This window comes from Taurulus bubalis, assembly GCF_910589615.1.
Source record: "Taurulus bubalis genome assembly, chromosome: 8".
NCBI lineage: Eukaryota > Metazoa > Chordata > Actinopteri > Perciformes > Cottidae > Taurulus > Taurulus bubalis.
In genome coordinates this window covers 12,671,788-12,698,013 of record NC_136596.1, presented here as the reverse complement: position 1 = coordinate 12,698,013, position 26,226 = coordinate 12,671,788, and the positions used below count along the sequence as shown (strand labels likewise).

General features: G+C 41.0%; 1 protein-coding gene across 1 annotated transcript; it reads left to right on the top strand.

Annotated features, from left to right (window-relative positions):
* Positions 1-3,658: 3,658 nt before the first annotated feature.
* On the top strand, positions 3,659-7,001 carry wdr54 (WD repeat domain 54; the record flags this gene model as incomplete). The annotated part of the gene is made up of 9 exons (XM_079223016.1): positions 3,659-3,883; positions 4,226-4,288; positions 4,511-4,577; positions 5,069-5,125; positions 5,215-5,342; positions 5,597-5,697; positions 5,960-6,122; positions 6,352-6,426; positions 6,563-7,001. The coding sequence occupies 9 exons, from the start codon at positions 3,659-3,661 to the stop codon at positions 6,692-6,694; spliced, it is 1,011 nt and encodes a 336-aa protein (XP_079079142.1). The 3' UTR covers positions 6,695-7,001.
* Between the last annotated feature and the right edge of the window lie 19,225 nt (positions 7,002-26,226).

The following is a 26,226-nucleotide window of genomic DNA, read 5'->3' as shown; positions in this document are numbered from 1 at the left end:
GATTGCACAGCACATTTATTTGTAAAATCATCCTAATAGGAATCACTCACAGTCGAGTATGACTGTCATCCTGTTGGTGAAATGGATTATTTGTGGGTCTTGGATCCACAGGGTCTGTTGAAGTGTGTCACAGGTATTCGAAGGTAGAGGAGCAGTTCTGATGTTGGTTCTCTCCTTTCTGTGTTGCTTTTTTGCTTCCATGGCACGGTGGAGGTCCTTTTCTTGTTGCGCTGTGCATTCAGACATTTTCCTTCTCCCAAGGTTCCTGGTTCACAGGTCACCACTCCCCAGTTATTGAGGTTAAAGAGGCATTTCCTCAGGTGGGATATGAGATATGTTTGCTATATGTTGTGGGGCGCTTCTCTAGATTTTCTTTTTTATATATTCTATATTATCTATTGATATAATATCGAAGGAACGACAACACATACATTGTTTTCAGTAATATCAGGTACATTTTTTATATGTGCACAGTTTAACTCACAACATTAACATTGCTAAATTACAAATGTAGAGTTGCTAAGAATACAATTCTTAGCAACTCTACATTTGCAATTTTTAAAGCCTACAGCGTACACAATGACTTGTTGTATTAGAAGGACATTTGAATTCTGCTCTAAATACAGCCAGTCATGCTATCATTACATTTTACTTAGACTGAAACAAAGGGGTGACTTGAGGTGGTGAATCTGTGGTAACCTGATCAACTGAAAACATTGGCACGGCAACATCCCTTCCTATAGGCCTCAGCTTGGTAGACTTGGTAGGAGGGTTGCATTTAAGAGTGCTCATTTCAACTGCCTGAGAATCCAAGAGAGAAACACCCTTGGCCAAAACCATTGTGTCCAGCCTCAGAGAGCCAGAGGACAACATCCTGTCTTTTCCATGTCTAGAGGGGGGTAATGTCTTCAGCCAGACATCTGCCTCATTTCTCCTCCGAAACGTTGTTGGCTGATCCTTGGAGATGGTTAGTTGCTTCAGTGAGGTTACTGTCCTATTGATTTGCTGCTTGTTAGGTCTTGGCTCCAGTGTGGATAGCCCACTTGGTTTCTTGGAGTTAGGTTTTGTGTAGTTGTTATCCACAATCTCATACTGAGGAAAGATGCAGTGTCGAGGAAGGCAGGTGTAATCACGCTTTTGTATTGGTTGGTCAGTCTTATGATGATACAATGACCCAGTTGTGTGGTTATAAACAGAATGTATAGAATTGTGACCCTTTACATCCACATCCTTTTTCTCTGCTAAACACGATAGATGTGGAAGTAATTTGCTTGGAACTGGCTTGGGAACTGGTGGTAAATTAACCCACTGCTTTTTCTTTCGATCACTTTTTGGTAGAGGGCGAGTACTAAGCACTTCATAGCACTCGTAACTGACAGGCCTACTGGGACTTGTTTCCTTTTCAGATTGCTTTGGAGAGCTTTTAGTTTGGGCCATAATATTACATTGCTGATTGACTCTTGGCTCTGTTTGTACTGGGACCTGGCCACCGTCATCCTCCTGTTAGAAACAAATATAGACATATAGATATGGATACAGATAACCCCTCGGTTGAAATGTAAAGAGGAGACTTGCAGAAGAGACAAATTCAGAGTACCTGTTGTGAGGCAGGGTGAAGGCGGTTGGGAATATTTACAACAGGCACACATCCTTGAACCCAGGCATTTAAAGTTGTTGGCACAGGCTCTGAGTCTTCTGTTTTAGATACTTCCCTTGGATCTCCCCCTTCATGTGGGCACAGGATTTGCCTCTCTAGAATCTGTGTGAGGTAGTTCTTGGCCCAGGATGCGGAGAACGGTGCGATCTTGAAGGAAAAGAGAAGAAACATCATGGATGTTGTACATGTAGTATGTGAGGTTGAAATGAATGACAGAAAAGATCAATCATGTGTGTCAATCAGTGAGATGATGTTCACGTTGAAGTGAAATCAAAATAAAACTCATCTTGCCTTTTTAGTTTTACCTGTCTCTCAATGTGCACTTTGAAACAATCTTCCATGACCTTGCTCATAAGTTCCTCCATGATCTCCCCCACTGTCTCATCTGTCTCATCTGCATGCTCCATCAACATGTCCGTCCATTGGCCCTGAGTTAAGCGACCAGGAATAATATCGTCCACTTCCAGTTCCTGCGTCAGAGGTGGGGTCACGTGAACGAATGACCTACGATTTCGCTTCTCAGCTCGGGACTTGGCTGCAGAGCGGGGCATCTTGGTTCAGAGGCTGGTTTTAAATATACAAATATTAATGTTAGGGGGAAAAAGAGTGACAGGTTAAAAACACATTGATGTTTATGATAATGAGGACGTTGATATACAATTATAATAACTTAACATGGAACAACGTGTCAGTCCCCATCAGTTTGCATATTGCTGTTAAAATGTCATATGGTGAAAATTAGCACCCCCTAGTGGTAGTGATTACACTTGACAGTTTTAATTTCACCATGGGTACTTTGAATTAAAAGTATAATGCCCTTTATCATTCAGGAATTTAATTTGCATATGAACAGAATCATCGTGCTAACAGTGATTCCTTTCAGAATTTGAACAGTAAATGACGTGAGAGTTTGGACAACAATGTGTGAGAGGCACAGACTAAATGCATTACTAAAATGTGTGTAAAGTCCTTAATTCCTATGTTCTTTACACTATAGTCTACAGCAAGTGACTAACTAGATAGTTGCACCCTTAGAACTTAAGAAATGTCTCAGATAGTTTAGACTTTAGGTAATGAATACATAATAGAAAACATTACGTAGTGAAGTCACCGTAGGATCACAAACTATCACATTCTAGCGTAGCGTTATTATTTTGTTTTATTAACGCTAATCTACATGAAAACATATTACGTGTTCAGCTTTGCTAACCTAAGACAGAGTTGCGGTTTATAATGTCAAGTATGTGTGGTTATTGTGAAATGTAATATCTTCCCATATTTATTTGACTATTTGACCTAAACGAATCACATTAGGTTATAAAACATCTAGCGTTTCTTAGATTAGCGTTATTTGTGTCAGGTGGGTCTGTTAGCGTTAGCTCACGATACACGTGACCGTTAACATTAACATTACTGGGTAGCTATTTGTATCGTTTATATTGAGGTAGGCGAACGTTAATTAAACATGGTTAAACTACTTCTAACAAATCCCCACTGTTACAATGTTAGGATCTCAAGTATGTTTACAACTTTACCAGACACTCTTCTTCGTAGTCCTTTTTTTCGTGTAGTCTACGGTTGCTCAGCAACAGAGGACGCAAAAGTATGACGTATTACGTAGAAGTGGCGTTGTCTCTATGGCTGTGGACGACGCGGAGGTAAATTTGTCAATAACCAGAGCTAAAACAGCGCTTTGTCCCCTTTAAGTGCAGCTTAATGGTCGACTGTGACAGCGCCGATGGCTGCTGGGACAACTAGTACGTAGTCAGAAGCAGGAGTATGTGAAACTGGTCACACACAATTAACGGTGTCCTCTGAAACGCTACGCTATTGCAGTTAGCCTGCTGCTAATGCTGCACTTATCGTTACGGTACGTGATTTTAGTTCGCTACACTGCTAATCTTATTTCACCAGGCCTTGAGAGTGTCAACCTTAATCTTCTTCTCTTAAGATCCCCTACTGCAATTTCAACAGGCTGTGCTGCTAAGAGAAGGTATCTCGATGTATCACAAAGAGAAGAGCATCCAGATCAAAACCAGCGCCTCGGCGCTGTACAACAACCTGGGCGCGCTGCGCATCGCCTCTCGGCGCCTCACCTACTTCACTGTGGTCCACGCTAACGTGGTCAACATGGTGAGCGCGTCCTGGGACGGCCTCAACTATTCCCACCGCCAGCTGCAGTCCAAGGAGCCTAATGTCGCCACGAGCACGTCTCTCATCATGCAGGTCAGGAAGGGATGCCCCATTGATACATAGTGCCATAAGAAAGTTAATAATATACAATATATGTGAAGTCAGTGGCTAAATGATGTGACCCAAATACATCTGCAGACACGCTTCCTTGGAAGTAAGCAAAAGTAAACACACTGTTAATTATAATCTGATCTGTTTGAATACAGTGCTAAAACAATAAAAGTACCACATCACAAAGAGTTAAGAAAGCGTATAATATATAATATATTTTGGCACATATACAAGAAAAAATGTCAACATTGTGTTGTTTTTGTCTTTTGCATTGTTCTATAGGCATCATACAAATAATAGAAATCCTGTGTTTTCTTGAAACAGGCTGCTTTTTGTACTCTGCCCTCTCGTGATCTGCTGGTGGTGGCCTCTCAGAAAGGCATCCAGGTGAGTTTTTGTCTGTCTGCTCTTCTCTGCAGTCATCAGCACTCTCCACATTTGGAAGAAGCACTGCTAGTTCTGCAACTTTTATACTTATAGTGGCAGTGCTTGTATCAAGCCTGTATGTCTGGACTATGTCATTGAGTGTTTTTTAAATGTGAAAAATGACATACATGTATGTGTTTTTGCAGCCTTTTACTTTTATATGATATAAATTCATTGTTTTAGATGTATGAATCTGATGGCTCCATCATGGTGTACTGGCATGCCCTCGACATTCCAGAAACACAGACAGGTAAAGTGGTATATAAACTAGATTTTCTGCAAAACGAGACACTCAAAGATGTCATGTCTCAATTATTTCCATGAACGTCCATGAAAATATGCAATACATTAAATAATGCAATACAATAACATATGACACAGTGTGATACAATACAATATATTATGACACAAGTTTACTCTCTTGTTCCCAGCAAGATGTCAGTGTTGTTGATTCATCCTCATAACACAAACATGACTAAAAACATCAGTGGGGAGACCTGATTATTATAAGGAAATACATTATTTATTGGCATTTACACCTACATAATTATATCTACACAATCACATAAACATTTTTTTTGTCAGATGTACTCATAGATGCTGCTATTTTTTTTGCCTGTACATTTACGCACATGTTCATGTTTATATTTGTGTAATCACACATTTGTGTGTGAGAGAAACGTATTATTTGAGAGTTCCATGCCAAATCTATTGCACTCACAGAACTTCTTTGTGTCCCAGCTCAAGCCGTGTTTGCTCGAGGAATATCAGCAGTGAGTGAGAGTTATATATGTGTGGGTAAGTAGTAAGTGGAATACATTTACGTATATTCAAAATACAGGGCAAAACTTAACAGTCCATGTCGCTTTGTCTCTCTCTCTCTCTAGGCGTTTCAACTGGTGCAATTCTAGTGTTTGATGTTCCCAGCAAAGGCAGTAATATTACCTTGTCGGATGTCCTGGAGGGGCACAAGGAGTCCATCACTGACATGGCCTCAGAATGCTATGGCGGCGAGGTATGGCGTTTATTTGCTGGTTCAGTGTGTGCATTGTCTGCTGTCTGTCTATTTCAACCTTTTTTGATATGGGGGATATATATATATATATATATATATATATATATACATACATACATACATACACACACACACACACACACACACACACACACACACACACACACACACACACACACACACACACACACACACACACACACACACACATATATAACATATACTCCACTCTGTTGCTGTCTCCCTCCCCTCAGGTGTGCATAGCTGATCTGGTCAGTGCAGACGATGGGGGCAACCTTTGTGTGTGGAAGTCTGGGGAGGAATTTAAGCTACTCAACCATATCCCTGGCTTTGAGTAAGACGTTGTTTGTATTATAGTTTTGTCAGTTTTGATGTACAATGTTAGCCTATACTTACAGAGCAACCTATGTTAAAATGTTGTCATCACCAATCTTAAACTCCTCTTACGTTTCATGCATTGTTGTACTTATCTACTCTACACCGTGTTATGTTCTACTGTCGTTTGCTTCTTCATCATTTCCCCTCCTAGCTCTGATTTAATGTCCATTATCTTTTTCCTTAATTCCCTTATGGCATCATCCTCCATCTGCTCTCAGTATTAGCTGCTCATCTGTGAAGTTGTGGAAAGGTACAGTGGTGGCCGGTTACGGCACAGGCCAGATTTGTCTCTATGAGGCAGTGACAGGAATCCTGCATGCTGAGGTCAACGCCCACGCCCGCTGGATATACTCACTGGACATTGCTCCTTTTTCTGGGCTGGTGAGTTGTATCAACCAAATACATTTTTGAAGCTTATTTGGTTGGCATTTATTATTTGAAGTGACAAAGACAGATGACACGAAGAGATTCCTAGATTTTCTAGGTAAATAATAATAATCATACTAATAAGTTCAATTGTTGAGTTTATTTAGCTCAAAAGCATGTTTAAGTGTATCTCAAATAAATGTTTGGGCATATCTCACACCACTTTATTTTGCTTTTGATTTAGCTGCTGTCTGCTGCTGAGGACTCTCTGGTCAGGGTGTGGCACCTGACAATGACTCCAGAGAGCCAAATCGTGGAGGTAACTGAACTTAACAGATTACAAAACTTGTTTACTTAATAGGTTCAGAATCAAGGCACAATTTATGTTGGATTCCTCCCAATTTAACTTTATCTCTCTCAGACCCTGACTATGTGTTTTCCTCATTTCCTTTTAGATTGCCCATTTGCACAATGAGTGTGTGACGGACACGCAAATCTGTGGCGCCAAGTTCTGTGACGCCGATGGTCAAGCCTTTGCAGTGACGGGCTATGACTTGAGTGAGATTATCCGATACACACAGTCATAGGACTACGTCTATGAATGTGAATTTCATGTATTGGAGTTTTTCTGAAAAGACATCCAGAGAGAAGAGTCAATAGGGCCCATGTAAGGGTCAGGTTGAGGCTTTGTAAAGAAAGAGGTATTTTTTTGGGAGAAGCATTGTTTTCATGGCTTTTCTATCTCTGTATCTACAAGGTTAGAAGGAGATTAGTATATAACAACATATTTCTAAAGTAAAAAGTATACGTACACATGTTTACATGTATAAAAATGTAGAATATTGTATTATTCCTTCTGACATAATTATTATTTCAAGCAGCTGTACCTGTAAAGTTTGTCAACAAAACCGCTGTGTACGGGTCGTAATTTTGCACTTCACAAGTGCACCAACAGATGGGGCTGTGGGTGCATTATTTTGTATCAGGGCAATGACAGTATATATATAATATAACAGATTTCACTAAATGACACAGAAGGGTTGCCTAAAAGGTTAAAGGCTGTAGACTGACTGATTCGAGAAACTCCCCATTTCGGCTGGATACTGTGTGTAGAACACAAAACGCAGACCACACTCATGTCGCAGTGGGAGATCATAAACATTCTGTGCTCATTGTACAGGCTAATTTCTCCGATAAGATACACTTTTAGAGAAAGTAAAAGCAATATATGATAAGAGGTATATCATTAATACAACTGAAATGATAGAATCTATAAATGAAAAAAAAAGCAATATACAAGAGCATATAGAGGCAAAGATGGCAAGGTAAAGTGACATGGTGTGATATAATAGTGGCAGTTAGCAGGATGGACTCATGGAGTCTACCGTCTATAGCATGTGACAGACTTCAATGGATAATTAAATTTGTACTTTTATGTATTACTTGTTTTAATTTTCTTTACAGTCCATCTGAAGCAAGAGTGTTTTTTCCAACTGTGTCTGTAAAGTATTTGTTACCCTTGCTTTCTGGTTACGCCTTGCTTTCTGGTTACGCCTTAGTAAAAAGGTATTTAAACAGAAGGACTTATTATTTCCTATAAAAATGCTTGAAGAACTAGAAAGGCCTTTATTGAAAACAAGTGAAACATACTCACTACCATTATCCTCCTTTCTTCTTATCGAATTATAGTGCAAAAGCAACATACAATAGATAAATAGTTTTTTAGAGAGAAAAACTGGTCTTGTTTATCACAGGTCATGTGAGTATTTTTTATATTCAGGCACAGGTATTGTTATCCGACCCACCTTATCATGACAGGATAAGAAGAATCAGGTCAGCAAGAATTGTGTGCTATTTGTCAGTTTAGGGCTAAGCATGTATTAAATCCCATGAGTTCAAGTCTTTTCTGGTTTGCAGTCAACACTGGTCACATAACATCAACTGACAAGACTGTTGTGAACCCACACACAAGGCATGTTATGTAACTCAAATTTGGTAGGTACCACCTGACAGCCATGTTAATGCCGATGGCCTCGTCAATTGTAAAACACAGAAAAAGTCTTCATAAAAATAATATTTTTCAGTATGTCATGTTGTTTCATGCCTCCCAGCTGCCTGGTGGGAGATAGCTAACTAAACTGGCTGGAGAGGGCCAGCGGAGGACTGAATGGTCAATATGAGGTCCCAAATGACAGGGACACTGAGATTACATAACTAACTGGAACAGTAATGAAGGAGGGAAAGGTTGGTCAAAAGTGATACATGAAATAAGCAAAGGATTGGAAAAGCAGAGGAAGTAAAGAGCAGAGTAAACAAGGTTGTTCAAGAATGGGAATACAACATCCCTTTGCACAGAAAAACATGGAGACAAACAACAGCAGTAATTTATTCCTTGTTACCTAAGTCAATAGTTCTGTGCGACGCTCTCGTCCCGTACACAGCCGCGGGGCCACTCATGCTGTGTACTGCCACAATGCTTGTCAATAGTCGGCCCTTAGGTGTTACGCACAGCTGAGCACACAAAGTTGGGGAGAACAGACCTCAAAATTAACTGTGCTCAGATATGAATATTTGGACTGTGTAAGTATGCATGTGTGTATGTGCATTTGTGTCTAGTAATAATGGTGGTCGAGCAACATTCATTATCCTATTCCCCCAATGGAAATATTGTATTAATGAGAGTGAAATGAGACCTTCAAAAGCCCCTAGTGGTGCCACGTTTTACTTTAATAAAATCCCACATAAACACACGCTCTCTGAGAAGTCATCATGGCATGATTAAGCCCGTATCGTCAAACACCATGCCACAATACAAGTTCATCCATCAGGACTAGTTCTACAATATGCGTTTGTGGGTGTGGAAGGTATCTGTAGTTGTGTCTGTGAACACCACAACATGAATATCTTTCAGGCTGTCTGTTTGAGTGTTTATTCATTATTCTGGTGGAGCAATTTATCCCCTGCCCATCCAGCCTTGTGGCAGCTGCCTGGGCCTGTGTTGCTAAGCCTACTGGGATGGAGCCTCACCACGGGGGATGAGGAGCCTAAAGCCCCTCCAGCCTGCTGCTACCGACAGACGAGCTCTCTGACGAGGCAACCAGGAAACCAGCTCCTGTAGACATGCTGTATGAATAGATCTTCCTTTGGACCCCCTCCTTCCTATTTCAGACCTGAAAAACTATCACTGCTGACTGACAGAAATACAGACACACAGGTGCTAACTAGAACTAGGTCAAATAACATTTGCAAATGATCAGTTTCTCTGGCCACCTGCCGAATGTAAGTCAAATTATCATTCTCTTCCAGCTCTGTTTTGATATCTACCAACTCCTGATATAAATATCATCTGTGTCTTTAACTATGTTTTATGAGCAAGAAGTATTGAGTGAAGTTTTTGAGCTTTTTTGCTGAAAACGGCTGCCTGCTGAAGCAGAACACAATACCAAGAACAGTGAGACTAGTGAATCCAATCATTAAAGTTGCAAAACAAAACAAATTTCCCCAAAAAAAGGGTCCATCTTGTCATATTTGTGGTAGTTAAGGATGGTGACAATCAATTATTGTTTTCAAATGTCCTTTAATAATTCTATGCAAGTGACATGTTCAAATGGTATGCAGCACAGTATGTCAGGTGGAACAGGTTGAAAAGATCAAAGAAGGGTGTGTAAATGACTGTGAATTCATCCCGGTGATTATGATAATTGGAATGTGGAGTGACTGAAGTGACCTGATGACTCGGTCAGCTCATCCTGCAAACATGCACCAATGACGGAAATGGGTTGATAGCAGTGTACTGGTTTAGCTCTGTTTCATTGCTATATTATACAGTAGTTCGTCCATGCCAACCCACCCACCGCTGAAGCCACAGCTTCAGTGCATCATTGAGCTGTACCATGGAAAACCCACACGTGTCATGGCAGGACAATCCACCCTTCCTGTTTATGTGGGTTTCTGATTTGGGGGAATATCTTAAAATACAGTGCTGACTGACTCATATTAGTCCAAATCTTCTCTGAAAGAAAGTGGAAAAAAAATAAATCCATCATGTTGTCAGATTTGTTTGAAATTATTTTGAAATTCATTAAAAGATTTGACATTCTTCTAAGAATAGCTTAGAATCAACATAGAGAACATGAGGCCATCCTTGACTCCAGGACTGTTTGGTTTATCCATGATGTAATTTACGTTGTTAATATAATGGGAAGTATATACAGGGTTTGAGCACACTGACCGTTTTAAGTGTAGTCCGTTTTACAGAAGTGATTAGTTGGTCCACCCTGACAGACACACACATAGACACACACGCACACACACACACACACACACACACACACACACACACACACACACACACACACACACACACAGACCCGACTATATTCCCAGTAACGTCATTTAGACGGCATGGGTAGACAATGGGACTTAAGTGCATCAGATTAGAGTAAAATAAACATGATCAGACCCTGCCATCTGCACTGGGATGGTATGGTTGCCTAGCAATAGGCTCTGTTTGGATTGTCTGACGACGTTGATGTGCTGACGTTGGAGTGTGTGTTATTGTGTGTGTTTATGCCTATGTGTGTATGTGGCCATAGGTGTACATGGCACCATTCAAATGCTGTGGATTCATTTTTGAGACAGTCTTCCAAATATAGTCTGCTCACAGATTTGTATCAGTGTGGATGTGTATAATTGCATGTGTATGTTTGTGCATGTGTTTAGTATTGTAATAATAATCATTAGTAATAAATGATCTATGATAACTTGTTTGCACACCTTTCTTTCAATAATGGAGAGTTTCTCATCAAAATAATGAATCAAATTGTTGGACAAAACTAGACTGGAATGCTTTGTGTTGTTTTTTTTCCACTGGTGAAATATAATATAATGCAACAGATCATTCGCATGGTTAATTTTTAGGTTTGTTTTGCTTTATGAAACTGATCAAAATTTGGTTGCTGTTACCATCACTTCATTTCTCACAAATAAACATCCCTCCCATTACATAGAGTGTGGGTGAGAGTTATTGAGTCTCAAAATAGAGGTGCAGCAATAATAACAGCAATATCCTGGCAACCCATACCATTGTGCTCTGTCAGTGAGACTGCTAATAGGGTTAATATGAAAGAGATGAATGACCGTCTTCTGGGCACCACCTGAATTTGATACATAAACATCTCCGTCAAAGATTGGGTTATATGTGTTCTTTTTTTCTCTGTATGGGCCCATAGGTGTGTGTGTGTGTGTGTGTGTGTGTGTGTGTGTGTGTGTGTGTGTGTCAGTAAGAAAAAGAGAGATGGAGAAATACAGGCTTTATGAGTGGACCAACTTGGCATTCACCCCAGTGCGCAAACATCGTTTCTAATTGGCAGCCATGGAGAAAGCCCAGACAAACTAACAGAAATATCATACATTTATCTGATCCTCACGAAAAACAGATATGGAACCAATAGTCATTTTAATCATCTCAGTGTCAAGATGACCCATGTTCAACAACCAAGAAAAAAAAGAGGGCATTTTGCATTTTTACACATATAATAAAAAGGAAACTGGTTGAGTTTTAACGTCACCCTTACAGTACCACCACAGAGAGGGCAGTTTCATATAGCACATGCTGTGCTTCAACAGAGGGTCTTCAGTTCAGCTTTGGTGTGTGTGTGCCACATGTGTGTGTGTGCATATGTGTGTTAGTGGTTGTTTGGAGTTCATTAATCAAAGCAACATTTGTTCTTGCAAGTCAAGCAAAGCTCAATCAGTCCAAGGCAGAAACAAAAATGTATCTGTATAACTTAAAATGTCTATTTCTTTCTTTTGAGTTTGTTGTCATGGTTGGGGGAGCTCAGGTTCAAGTGCATGCTTTTCATTCATTGTTGTTAGGGTAACCTTTTCCATGCCAGAGTAATGGGAACTCAGCAGCTCATTTCTAGCAATGCCATACATTTACACCCCTATGCATGATGTTATCTTTTAGTGTTGGACACCGTGTCTATAATCCATAACAGTTATACAACCTATCATCTCGTCACATGTTTTTTCTTCTTCTCATAAGTATCTACTTATACAATAATAGTATTTTCATATTAACAATAACAATTTGAAACTGTAAACTGCTCGTATTTCGGATTATCAACACCAAAGTATTTATTCAGTTTTTTATCAGAATTCTATATTTCCTATTGAATCCAAGAATAAATAAAGCATACATTAGGTAACTACAATGCATTTAGTTCTTGAAGGCTCAGGTGGGTTTTCATATCAGAAAAGATGAACTGAAGTGGTGTCTACTGACACCCTCTACCCAACAAATCATTCCCCAGCTGCTCTGCCACTCACCATAAGGGCTGGTAGTGAGGGTACCAACACCCTCACTCACAACCTTATGACACATAGAGGTAGTCAGAGTGCTTTAAACGTTAACTGACTGGCTGTGAGTTAATTATTGCTAGTTAATGTGTTTTCTTTATAAACTCACTTGACATCAACTTAAGCTTTCCATGATTGAGATATACAGTAGATGACTTCTTTGAAAAGTGTGCATAGTATCATTTGACAGTGCTCTCACATGGTGTATGAGAGAGCAAGGCTGCCTCTGGCTCTGACTGTTGTAATTAACTTTTGGTCTTTGCTTCATCTGCCTATTATAGTTGATAGATGAATATGAACTCTTATGATCATTTTGAAAGCAGGGTTATGTGTCATACACACTGTCAGGAGAATAAACAACTTTAAAACCATAACACTGGAGCGAGGATTCAGCCGCTGAGTAAGTCCTGTCTTTTAGTTTTGTTTCATTAACAGCCTACCTGCCCCCTCCACCCATCTGGCCTCCTGCCTGCCAGACAGGACACAGCAAGGTAAATGGAGCAGAAGTACAAACAACGCAATGTGCTCAGATGTCCTGAGAAAGCTGTCGGATCTCCCCGACAAACACAGTGACCCACGCACCCTTCCATTAAGGCCAGTTGCTCTCACACCGCATGCCTCCGTGGATGGAAGTAGAGGACAAGAGAGAGAAGTTTGCCTATGAGAGACAGTGTATGAGAGAAGGTCATTGACACACCAGTGAAGAAGACACACACTCAAAAATACACTTTACTCAGTATTCAAAGGAGACTGGACGACACATATCTTTGCATAAATACAATATGTTCAGTGGGTGTGTTTCTGTATTTTTCATTAGAGCAATGAGAACGACAATGACACGACTTTAACAGCTCATGAATATAAAGCCCTCAGGATAGAATCTCAAACCTCCTGTTCTCTGTTGAGCGTCATAAGTCACGTACACAGGAGACAGAAAAAAAGAAGAAAAAAGAGAGAAAGAAAGAGATAGATAAAAAAAAGGAAGAAATAAGAAAGGGAGATGATAAAAAAGGAGCAGGATGAAGATTGGGAAAGAAAGACAGGAAGATGGGGAGAGAGAGAGCGAGCGAGAGAGAAAGAGATCAGAGTTTGTCTGGGAAACACAACCAATGGATGTCAGGGCAGGGTTAGTTGTGCTCGTCCCTGTTTCCATGGCGATCCGAATGTGCTGTCGGTGCAATGACGCCAGTTGGGAGTATTGCGTTGTGGCCGTGCTGACATGAGCCACACGTGCCAATGCCCAGCTGACAGCACTGAGCACACGCCACAGTCTATTCATAGCACCTAAGTGACACACAGGAGGGACATCAGACAGCCAGTAATGTGGGCCAAGGAGGCCAGGTGCCCAAAACTGTGTGGTTCTGGCCAAGGACTGGATGGCACCCCTTGATGGAGTTAGATGGATGCATGGGTAGATAGAGGGATGAACTTGTGGTTGTGGTTATGTCATGCTTTATCAGATCTCTGTCCACACTGACAAAGTAACATTTGGCCTCTCAGTCAACAAAAATAATTACACAAGCCCTGCTTTTTTTAGGTCTCTAAACATATGCACACAGTGTGCACAAATGTAGTGGGGTCATGACGGGTCAAACAGCACTCTAAAAAACAACCCTAAAATGCAGAACAACAACCTAGGAGTTACTAGGCATGCAGGTAAGGAGGGTGTTGTAGAGTCTTGGGATATGATATGAACTGCTAGTCCTTTGAAGATCCGATTAGGGACATATATTTAAATTATATTCACAACTCTAGTGGACTCAGAGTCATTATTTAATTTGAGTTATATTTCCTGTTTTGTTTTGGGACACATAGTTGAAAAAGATTAACAAACAAAGTCCTTGACTTATGTCAGAAAGAATCAGCTTTTGAATCAAATCAAATTATATTTGATAAAGATATACATATACAATTAATATGGAGTTCCCTCCTCATATTAAAACAAATTATCACTGTCCAAATAAAATTAAAACATCAAAGAACAGTTCTACTGACAAGATGCTAAGAAATAATGCTAAAATCCCTCAAAATGTAACAGACTCTATTGAAATCCCCTCTGATCAAATCTTTCTTTACATTTTGAAACAGATAATATATGTGATATTTCGTTATATAAATATGATCACCTAAGTAACTAAACCTGAGTTCATACCAATTGTAAAATCTCATGAAATTATGAACAAATCAAGTTGCGCTTCTGAGTATGCCCGCATATCATGCCAATTTACCTTCACACCACACTGCACCGAATGTGGTACAGTTGGCAAGAGGGCTGGAAACACCAAGTCAGTGCCTCCTTTGTGAGCGATTGTTCAAGCTCAATTGGCACTTCTGCAACACTGCTTTGTCTGAGAGATCAGGCAGAAGAATAGCAGAGGCAAAGAGGCAAAGAGAGGCCCATTGTGGTCAGTCAGCGCCCAAAGTTAGATGTCATTGTGGTCTTTCGATGGATGGTGCCAAAGCCATTGTGTCTCCTAACATGCCACAGTGGAGGTACAGAGTTGCTGAGTGAAATCGATCTAAACGGGGACAAAGATCCCCGTTTTGTGTCTGTGTGAGTTTTGTATTGTTTGTTTATGTGCTTGTATGTGTATTTGATAGAGTGTGAGTCTGTGTTGAGTGCTGTATGCTCTGCTTGTTTGTGGAAATTCAGCCAACGCAAGCCTTTCACAACCCTGGGATCAGCGGTTTGCCCCATCAGAAGAGCTACTGAGAGAGGGGTGAACCATGTGGACGCCCCCATTATACCCCTATTGTGCCCATGCGGCTGCATCAATAGCGCTATAGTGCTATTGCAGGGCTCACTGGCAGCAGAAAAGTGCTGCACAAGACACTTTGAGATAAAGGTTCAGTACACCTGTGTGTCGCACAATACACACAGGTGTACGGTACACACACACAGTAGTTCCTCTCAAAACGGTATCCCTGTCATGGACAGAGCATGATGTTCCACCACCCATAATGGTGTGTTTGTGCCAGCTGGCCACATGCCTGAGGATGGTTGCCTAGGACTTGCATGCAAGCTGAGATAGAAGCAAGCCTGGGCAGGCCACGTCGTTCCCTTCACAGGGCAATGGCTCTTTCAGATGCCTGGCTGAGCAGGAGTCATAGAGAATCTGGAAGAGACTAGGGGGCCTCTCACAGCCCCAGCCTGACATGTATGCTTTTGCCAAGTTCCAGACAGACTTGCATACACAGAGAACAACAGTATTTTTGTTATGTTGATGAAGGATCCTGAAATGCTTGTCTGATAATTCAAATAAACAAATTGACACTGAGGACTGAATTTTTTTTTCTTTTTCTGCCATTTTGTACATTGCCGTGCTCTCCCCGCTTGTTTCTAAGTGGAAGTTGAATACTTTGTAATTTGATTATATCTCCATAACTTAGTTCAGCAATAACTTGATAACACCAAGAGTCTCTCAGCTTCACACCAGCTGTCTGGCTATTGTCAGTATGTGACAACTGAAGAAGTCCCTCCATGCAGCTCTGGTTTACTGGGCATCTCCTGGGTATCAGTGTCAGAGGAGTTTGGCCACACAAATGTTTGACGCACATAGCAAGTGTTTGATTAGTGATTAATGGCTTCTCCGGTAAACTTCAGTATGACTGTGCATAATCCTCCCTGAAGTGTTCAGTAGCATCTTATTAGTCTTGAACCTCCACCCAAATGGTTTAGAAACTAAATGGGTTGGAATAAAAACAAAGGTGTTGAAATGCTGTTACACAGCCTTTCACAAACAGGTTCTGTAGGTGGACATATAGTCAGCATTGTGTCCGACTAAGCAGGGAGGAGCCACTTTAAGCCAGAGGCGGTGAGCACCAGCCCTCCTGAAGTGCTCTTAAGCAAGATCACATAGTTCTTCAAGTTCATGTTCACGTTAGCCTATGCTAATATTTGTATGTATATCACAGTGTATTAAGTGTCACACACTATGGTGGCTCAACTAGCAACTAACAATTATTTTTACTTAACCTAAAGATTATTTTCTTGATTAACCAATTCAAGATTTCTTGTTTTCTCCAAACGACAGTCCCAAATTATTTTGTTAACCATCATAACATACTAAGAAAACCAGCAATTATTCACATTTGTGAATATTATATGTTTTTTTTGCTTTCAAAACATTAACGTGATTATCAAATGTTCCATAACTATATACACTAAGTTATTGTTTCAGCTTCAATAGTCATCTGTGAAATATACAGGTTTCCAAATATAATGCAATTCACTAAGTGTGTTACAATACTGCATATTGCCTCTTTACAGACTATACTGTATTTAGAGTAGTGGTCATTACACATGGCTGCACACATAATTTCATCCTTGTGGGAAATAACTATTGCATTTCTTAAAATGTTAAAAGTCTTACATATTCAGTGTATATTTATTGTATGAGATGCACAATATGTTGCCATAGCCATTTCACATGTCCCTATAGTCTGTCATGCATCTTTTACCTCCCCGTGTGCACAGTCCGGCCTGGAGGCTGACACGCTCTCTACTTTATGAATGGATGGGTGTGGCACTGATGACAAGCGATGTGGCTGTCGTCACTGCGCTGATAGGCGCTGGCGTGCTGTAGTGGTGAAGGCTGGTCTAGAGTGAAGCATAACTGCTCTGCCGCCGCTTAGGAGAGACAACGGGAGAAGAGGAGAGTGAGAGAAACAGAGACAACCGCGTCACCCCTGCCCAGCGAGGACTAAACTTCTGGCGAGAAATTAGGTGAGATAGGAGTCAAGGACAAACAAAGATGGGCGCGGCAGAAGAAAATCCAAATGGACTTTTATTATAGGACATGCTGTTTTTATACATGGGAAGTGAACACATTAAATCAGTAGAAATCATTAGAAATGCGATTACACATGATAAAGGATAAAATGCATGCGCGCTGTTAAAAAAAAGATCGTGGATAAATCCCTAGTGCATTTGTGATGTAAAGTCAGAGTCGGATCATTACTTTAGGAAAAAGACAGACAAAAGAAAGTCGAAAGGGCTCCCTCCTCCATGTGCTCCCTCCTGTAGGTGTGACAGAAACAACAAAGGGACGTGGAACAAACTCGCATCAGGACCACAGGCGGACACCAGCCCAGACAGATCGCTGAGCACAATAGCGGGGGGCCTGCAAACAAGAGCATGTCTGCTGCTTCTGCAATATGCAGCAGTCTTCGTGTAATTACATTCCTCTTGGCGTCTCTCGGCTGCAACAGTCGGGAGTCTATTTCTTCTGTCAGTTCCGGCAGGTCTTCACCAAACACGAGCGCTTAGAAACGAAGCCGATCATTTGAGGACGTTCAAGTCCAGGCGGAGACGGAGCAAGTGCTATAAAACGTGTGAGTTGTGACTCGATGTTTTCATCCAGAGGAATGCTCTGAAGTGATCGCATGTGTTTGTGCCTTGCAGTTTAATGGGGAGAGGCAAGACACCAGCGCTGCCCAGAATTAACTGAAGAGAAACCGAGCAGCGGAACTGAAAGGCGAGGGGAGAAAGACCAGAAGTCTTTCAAAGGTAGGAGCCGCGAGGACTGTCACAGCTTAGTCAGTGTCTTAACTTGTAAACTGTATATGCTCTCAACTAAAACGGTCTGCAGCGCTGACCACATGTGGAGGGTTGCATAACAGTTGAGTTAGTTTGGGTGGCACAGTTTTGCTCTTGGGCAGACCTCAGGCTGAACTTGCCTGATATTTAACTTCTGCTCCGGACAGTATTTGATAAGCTGTTTGGGGACATGTCAAAACCGTAATCAATATTATAAAACACAGCTTATATTTTGTGTTCAATGCTCAGCTAGCAACTTAAGTGTATTAAATCAATTTGGGCGTGACCCTTAAAGTCCCCCCCGGTTCGTTTTATTTTGTGCCAAGTCAACATTACATTCTTGTTATGCTTTGGTTCCTTTCTCTATTTAAAGTATAATGATATCGAGATAAAACATGGCATATGGTATATCATGCAATTTTGAATGATAGCAATAACATTTGATTAAAAAGCAAAAAGTCTAGTTTGCTTGACTTGGTTAAATACAGAATCAGACATATCCACCACCTGCAGCCTGGATGAGCAGCTTGAAGGCATAGCTGAGGTGTGGAGTCACTCAGTGTCTCCAGAGCGAAGTTAGTTAGTTACTGTACATGCTAAAGCACACAAAGCAGGAAAGGAAGGAAAGATGGTATCTCTGTCAACAGCCAAAACAACCTCCAGTTATCAGCTACACCATGCAATGCCCACAAGAGTTGAATATTTCCTATGTATTTATTCTTTCCTCTTCCTTTTTTCAACGCTGTGAGCACAGAACAGATTGGTGTGGGGGGATGGTCTCATAGTTGACATCAGTTCCTCCGCTCGGTCCCAATCCTCGATGTTTTTCTATCAGCTGTGGAATTTGAACCATTCTTTCTTTGGTTTGAGGCCCATCCCTCCTGTCTGCCCCTGCTCAGAGGAGTGGGTTGTCTCCAGAGGAGTCTGTGAGTGTGTGTATGGGTAAATGGGGCTTTCCAGTAGAGTTGCACACTAAACATTCCTGCTGGATGGCTGTCTAGAGGGCCACATCCACAGAGCTGGGAGTCATATAAGAAGCCAAGTCTTTGTGTTTTGAGCATTATCACACACACACACACACACACACACACACACACACACACACACACACACACACACACACACACACACACACACACACACACACATCCACACACGGACAAACAGAAATATACACATACAGAGTCTGCTTCGAGCCCACACCCCTCAACAGGATCCAGAATGACTTGGGTCTGTGAGGTGTGTGCATGGGAAGGCTAGATTGCATTGTTTGTGCATGCATGTACTGTATGAATGCAAGGATGGAGAGTTGTAATTATTAAAACGCTAAAGCAATCCCAATTGAAAGACACTTTAATTGCACACACTTGCATTCCAACACAGGCATTCACGCATTAAAAAGAAGAAGAAAAAACTAAAACAGTCCCTGCACAACAGTATCTTCTTCTCTTACCAGCATCACATGATGTTTGTCCACTGAGTAAGTTTTGGAGAGAGTCATGGTGGTGGGGGGGAGAGAACATGGTGGTGGGGGGGAGAGAGAGAGACAGAGAGAGAGAGAGAGAGAGAGAGAGGGAGAGAGAGACAGAGAGAGAAGCAAATTATTGTGCTGGTGGTGGCAACTGTACAGTTTGTTTCTCTCTTATTGGCTGCCTCTTTGAGTGTAGATAGATTGGAGGAAAAGGAGTGCAGATCCTGAGGAAGAGGGACACAAAGGGGGTTTGGCGGAAGGGAAACTAGAGCAGAGCAGGCTGAGGGAGTGTCACAGAGAGAGAGAGAGAGAGAAAAAGAGAGAGAGAGAGAGAGAGAGAGAGAGAGAGTATGTCAGGTGCTAGATCATGTATTACTGTAAACATGTTATATCTGAGGGCAAAACCTTGCATCTTTTCCCACTTCCTCTTCTAAGTTTAAAAATAAAATAGAAACAGGTAACCTTCCTCTATCTTGAAGAAAAAGGCTCTGTTAGCTTATAAAAGCAAATAAAAAACTAAACTGTTTCACAACTGATTCCACATCCTTTGAACATCTGTCTTAACTTCCTCTAATGTGGTAATCTGCCACTGTCACAAACACTCTCTGTTTCTAACTGTATGTGTGTGAATAGCCTCTGCGGCTGGTCTGAGTTACCGTGTTAATAAAAGTCATTCCTAGTTTGGTCCACTAAACAATGAAAACAATATTAAACTTGTTGTACTCCTGTGTTCATGTCTGCAGGAAGTAAAACACATCTTTACAAGGCCAGACAGCTCATGTGTGAGGCAATGGGCTGTTTGTGTGTGGTGAGAGACTCAGATAGGAAGGTGTTGCGTTGCCAGCGAGGACAGGACAAGGCCGGGTCGGACCAAGAGGGCAAGAGGAGATAAGAGAGCCACTTACTGTCCGGGATGGTGTCTTCATCCGGTCGTGGCAGGGCTGGGCTGAGGCCCGAGTCTGAGGGGGTTGTGTGTCGAGATCCAGGATAGCTGCGCTGACAGGGAGGCCAATTGCACAATCTCACTGTTGACAGACTATGGGGAAAGAGTTCTGGGCTAAAGGTTTTCATGCAGCTAGAACCATCATGTTTGTATGATCAGTTCTTACGGATTGTAATTAATTAATAAAATCACGCAATGTTTGTGGATGTTTCTTGGTGTGACTTCATGCCTTTCAAGTTCTGGGTTGTTTTCTATAAATCGTTACCTGTCGGAAACTCTGCTTGCTCACATGTTCGAATACCACAGGCCTGAGATAAGACAAGGTCAGGGTCAGGTAGTACTCCAGCGGTTGTTGCTGCTACTGTTTCCGTAACCCCTTGAACAGCACATTACATTTGAATATGTCCTTCTTCAGACCTGATGTCCATTTCATTTAACTAAATCCATGTAACTTACTGATGTCATGTTTGTGGGTACTTGCATGTGTGTGTCTGCATGTGTGTTCAGAAAGAGACAGCATGTTATGCCACAGACACCAAGAGGCACAGCTTGGTTGCTTGGCTCTGCTCCTCTCTATTTATGTTCATGCTTGTGTGTGTGTGTGTGTGTGTGTGTGTGTGTGTGTGTGTGTGTGTGTGTGTGTACTTCTGTGTATCATGGCGGTGTGGATGTATCACTGCAACCCATATATCTTCCTGTGCATCTGCGTGCCAGTGTACATGTATATCTTTCTATTTCTTTGCATCTCTGTATGCAATTTGATCTATGGGTGTCTCTTTCTTTCTCTCTTATTTGTAGCAGAAAACTATCACATGACTGAGGATATGCCAACTACATATTCAAGTGTATGTGTGTGCGCGTGTTGAAATCATAGATTGGATTTCACACCATAGGAGGTTGTCTGAGGATATTATACAGGCTGTTGTATGTGTATTGAGCGCTATGAGCGTGGTTGGACAGGTGTGGTTGTCCTTCTATCCCCAAAAGGACTAAGGAGGCTGACCCACGCACTTCCCATGTCTGTGTGGAGTCAAACAGCCCCATTTGTCTTGCTTTCTCTGTTGTTCAGACACCAGTGATAATCTCTAGCGTCTCTCATTTACAATGATTTACTTGGCTGTCCGTCTCTCTTCCTGTTTTTTTTCTTCACATCTTGTCTTCCTGTCTGTCCACCTGCCTTACTGCAATAACTCACATCACATTACATACACTATTCACAGCTGTGGCTTTCATTAATTGAGAATGGAGAAACCCCAATTAAAACCCTCAGCAACATTAGTGATTGGGTGTGGTCACGTGAGAGCGGGAGAGTGTGTTAACTGAGAGAAAGCGAGTTGCCACTGCATGCTTAATGTCACGTAAACGTTTTCCCTCATGTCATTTTAGCAGTGATTGCTGGTGTTACTGGGACACTTGGAAATGTGAACAAGAACAATGGTTCAGTGTTTTCTTTCAGTTTTCTGTGACCTTGGGTGTTGCTGTGTTTCGGTACTTAATTGCTTCCATTGTACCCAGAAATCTTTTAATTTCTCGGAATGTCTCATCATACATTTTTTCCTCTTACACTGCTCCCTGCTCTGCCTTCATCGCATGCATCTAAAAACCTTCCAACATACCCAAACTCACAGATGTACACGGATAAAAACACAATGACTCACACGCAGAACCACATGAACTCCTGCACCCATATTTGGAAACACAAATAGACAAAAACCCATTGACACATGCATATGCTCTCTGCCACATGCCTCTGTCTCCTCTCTAGTAAGGCTGCAGGCTTTTAACTAATCTATGATGCGAGAAACGCCCAAGGGTGCCATTCCTGTTTATCAGGGTCAGACTAGTTTAAATGTTGGCCAAGGCACTCATGAAACCACAGCATTTCAATCTGTAATTGTGTTTGTGTGGTTATACCTGTCACGGGTAAAGGTGTTTCCTTTCAAATCTATACATGGATGGTTTTCTTTGTGCTTGTAATCGCCCACATGCCATTCGATCGAGGGCTGCCCATTTTTTTTGCATTTTAGGAGGCTGATGCAACCTGACTGACACAGTGTTTGTCTGACTCCAGTCTCTGTGGTTTGCTCTCCATGAAAGTCTTAAGTTGACTCACCATAATTTATGTGGTTTGGCTAGCCAGTTTCAGCTGGGATCTATTTTTAGTCATTGCATACGACATAAACTTTTTAAAAGAAATTGAGGGGGAAAAAAAGTCATAAAACAAGTTAAGTTGTTCCTTCTTTTTTCCGTTAAATGATAGGTAGCATGAAGCATGATGATATGTGAATCATATATACAGTATATATAAAGTGAGTTATAGCTTGTATATAGATCTGTCAAGATAGTATTTCTCACTAGAATACATGACTCTCATTTCAACATATTTATGTATTTAATGATATTATCAATATCATTACTATTTTATATGATGTGCTTCTTAATACCGGTGCATTTCTCAACAGAGGTCCTGTTATAAATAATCATTGACTTCCTGAGTGTTGTTAGTCTCCATTATAGCACTTATGGTTGTCTGTTAAATGGCTTTTTACTTTCCCCTCCCCGCAGGAATCAATGATACAGTAGGGACAAACTGTTTATTTAAACTAAATGGCTAAAAGCCGTATACAATTGTTTAGGACATGAGATGAGTAAATTACATTTTGCACATCCTAGTGTGTCCCATCTAAACATTTCTCTGGTCTGAAGGACCTCTGTTCACAAGTGGATGGATTAGCTGGCGATCAACAGTTATGTGCAAAGAGCTTCCACCCCAATGACCCTTGCCCTTATTCAAATGATTAAAGCCTCAGTGGCAGTGCTGCAGCTTTGCAATGAATGACATGTGGTCAGAGTGTGAGGTGACTATTGTATGCCGGTTGTATCACCAGGCCACGGCACACCAGTGCAGAAATAACCGGACACCAGTATAGATTTTTCCATCACGCTATTTTAGGATGCCGACTGTGCATCGTATATCAGTTGTATGTGAGCATCTGTGTGCATGCATGTGCTGTCTTGTTTAATGATATTCCCGCAATTGGAGTTCAATGCTGACCTTCATTTTGACAGATTTGAGCAGTGTTGCATTCCACTGCTGTCGGGTGAAAATCGGTGGTTTCTGTCTGTGGCCAGCTGAAGGATAACATGGTTCCTCTATTGCCTGAGAAACATCTTTGGCGTCTCAGGGTTACAAAACCAACTCAAACTTTCTCAAAGCCCTATTGGATGAAGTCAAAACTGCCTTTCCATTGAGATAAATACGTTGCTGTTTTGCTCCGTCTAGAGATGCAAGGTTTTCACCACACAACAGGTTTATTTTTGTTTGTGCAAGTGCAATACAATATGAGGAACTCTAACGAACAGAATGGATAAACAACATGTAGGGCATTTCAACTGAACACAACAAAGGCCTTTCCTGTTATGCCTCAGCTCTCTGTTATGTGGTTTATTTGTCTGTCTCAGTCTGTCTCTGATTTTTGCTTTTTGCACTCCTGTTTTTTACCTCCCCTCCATTTCCTCTTCTCTATTTCTATACCTTGGCAACAGTGTGTTTTAAATAGAGGCAGACTGATACTGTTTTTCTTACCCTGATACCAATATAGATATTTAGGAATAGTTATTTTTAAAAAGGACAACATATTGGTATATATCAACATTTTACTCATCCTTGATATTTGGTTATTATAGTGAAATGTATTGAGTTAGATCTTTTGCAGTTAAATATACTCACAAAACAGATATAATAGTTACATAATACAATTGAATTTTCATTTGTATCTTTGATAAGCCAGTATTAGCTGATTAAAGCAGCATGCAGCTTTCGAGCTGTAGTTTTTACAGCTAAAAGAGCTGTGGTTCTCCTCTGTTCTCTAATTTCTTCTTTCTTTCTAATAAATTACTGGATACTTTAAGCCTCTAAAACGTATTCAAATAGAACTATGAAAACAGTCCCAGGCACTTTGCTTAATTTTAATGGGTCACAAGTCAAAAAGGCTGGGAACTTATACAGTACTCTGCATAGTATGCTGGGTTGATGTATTGCCTGTGTGCAGTGTAATCTCTGCTTCTATGTGCCAGACTGAAGTCCAGAGGTATTTGGCTAGGCTTTAGTTTGTGTTTGATCAGGCTGTTTCTGGAATATTGACTGACCTGTGCCGAGGCCAAATGCATCTCTTTCCTCACAACGTTTTCATTTTTCTTTTGCTCCTGCGTGGCCCTCCCCCTGGTTACTATCACATTGGTCAGCACTTTTCACACTTTCATTCCATTACATTCAATACCTATACATCTATCAATATAGTTGTGCATGCATGTTAATGCATGACCAGATGATTGTAACTTACACAACCAAAGAAGATATTTAGTTTTTGTCCTATGCGTCAGAGGACTGAGAGCTCCATTTGCCCTTCGCCATCTTTTCCTGTTTGTTGTCTGATCCCAACCCCAGTCCAAAGTTTACTCTGATACTCATCACCAGAGTGTGAGTGTCTGCAGAGCTGTCTGAGGTTCAGAGAGGTTACCAACATTCCCAACATCGCCACAGGTAGCAGCATCGTGTCAGATTGATTTAGACTGCAAGTATTGTTGGAAAAACCTCCTGACAGATGACACATTACAGTACGTTGTTGTTTACAACCCATTGATCTGCCATTAAGAGGCTGGTCAATGATGCTCTTCACGGTATCGAGAGCATGGTGTTAGCCATTATGGTAACCCACCTGAAACAGAAAGAAGGCAGATTGAGTTGAGTCAACACTGTTAGATACTAGCACGACAATCGGACATTTGATATGTATCTTGTGTTTGGCTTATTCCCTAATTCCTGCAAATACATGGTCAAATTTATGTGGTGACTGTTAACAGGGCATCCAAAGTGAGGTTTAATAGCAAGTTGTTTCTTGACTGCCTAACAGGTCATCAACACACCAGGCTATAGTCTCGGTACCTTCAGTACCTTCAATAAAAGAAGATATATATATATATATATATATATTCTAATTTATTTAGACAAATGCCACAATAGGCCATACTAAAGAAAAAAAGTGGGACACATACAGCACATCATTTTACATTTGTTAAAAGGTATTTCTAAAAACCCATCCAATTTCATTTACCTTGCTATTTTTATATTAACGAGCTCCAGGAACAAAATATCCCATTTAAGGCACTTTGCAGGTAGTACATGATAAGCTCCACTCTTATCCCTGCTGATGGATTAGGACATGGTTAAAACATTGCAAGGGAATATATCTGGTGGATTAAATCAATTTCAAACCGACATTGAACCCACGTTGCATCTGGGGAGTAAGTGTTACAAATCTAATCAGACATGGCAGAGAGAAGATGTTCGGAGGATTACACTTGTTCAACTTACGTTTGCAAGATGTAGCAAAGAGGTTTGACATGGTTATGTCCTTGGTGAGTCAGAATCCTGCCATCAGCTACCAATCATTCTTTATTCTTCAGAATTCAGTGCTGTGCTTTGTCTCTCATTTGGTGTGTCGTCCAACATCTCTAAGGAAAGTGTAGACGGATAATGAATAGATAACTAGGGAATATACTACATTTGTTTACAGGTGCATTGCAAGTGTTTATATTTAATTTATAAACATTGGTATTTGAATGCACCCCACAGATCACATTGAACCAAACTGCATACTGATGGTAGCGTATTACATTTTTCATAGTTTTAGACCAGGGCCCCCAAGATCACATCAGACTTTCTATAGTTGTAGTTCTATGGCTTCTATGCTCCTTTATAAGTCAACCAGCCACTGCGATCTTTACATAATATAAGTGCATC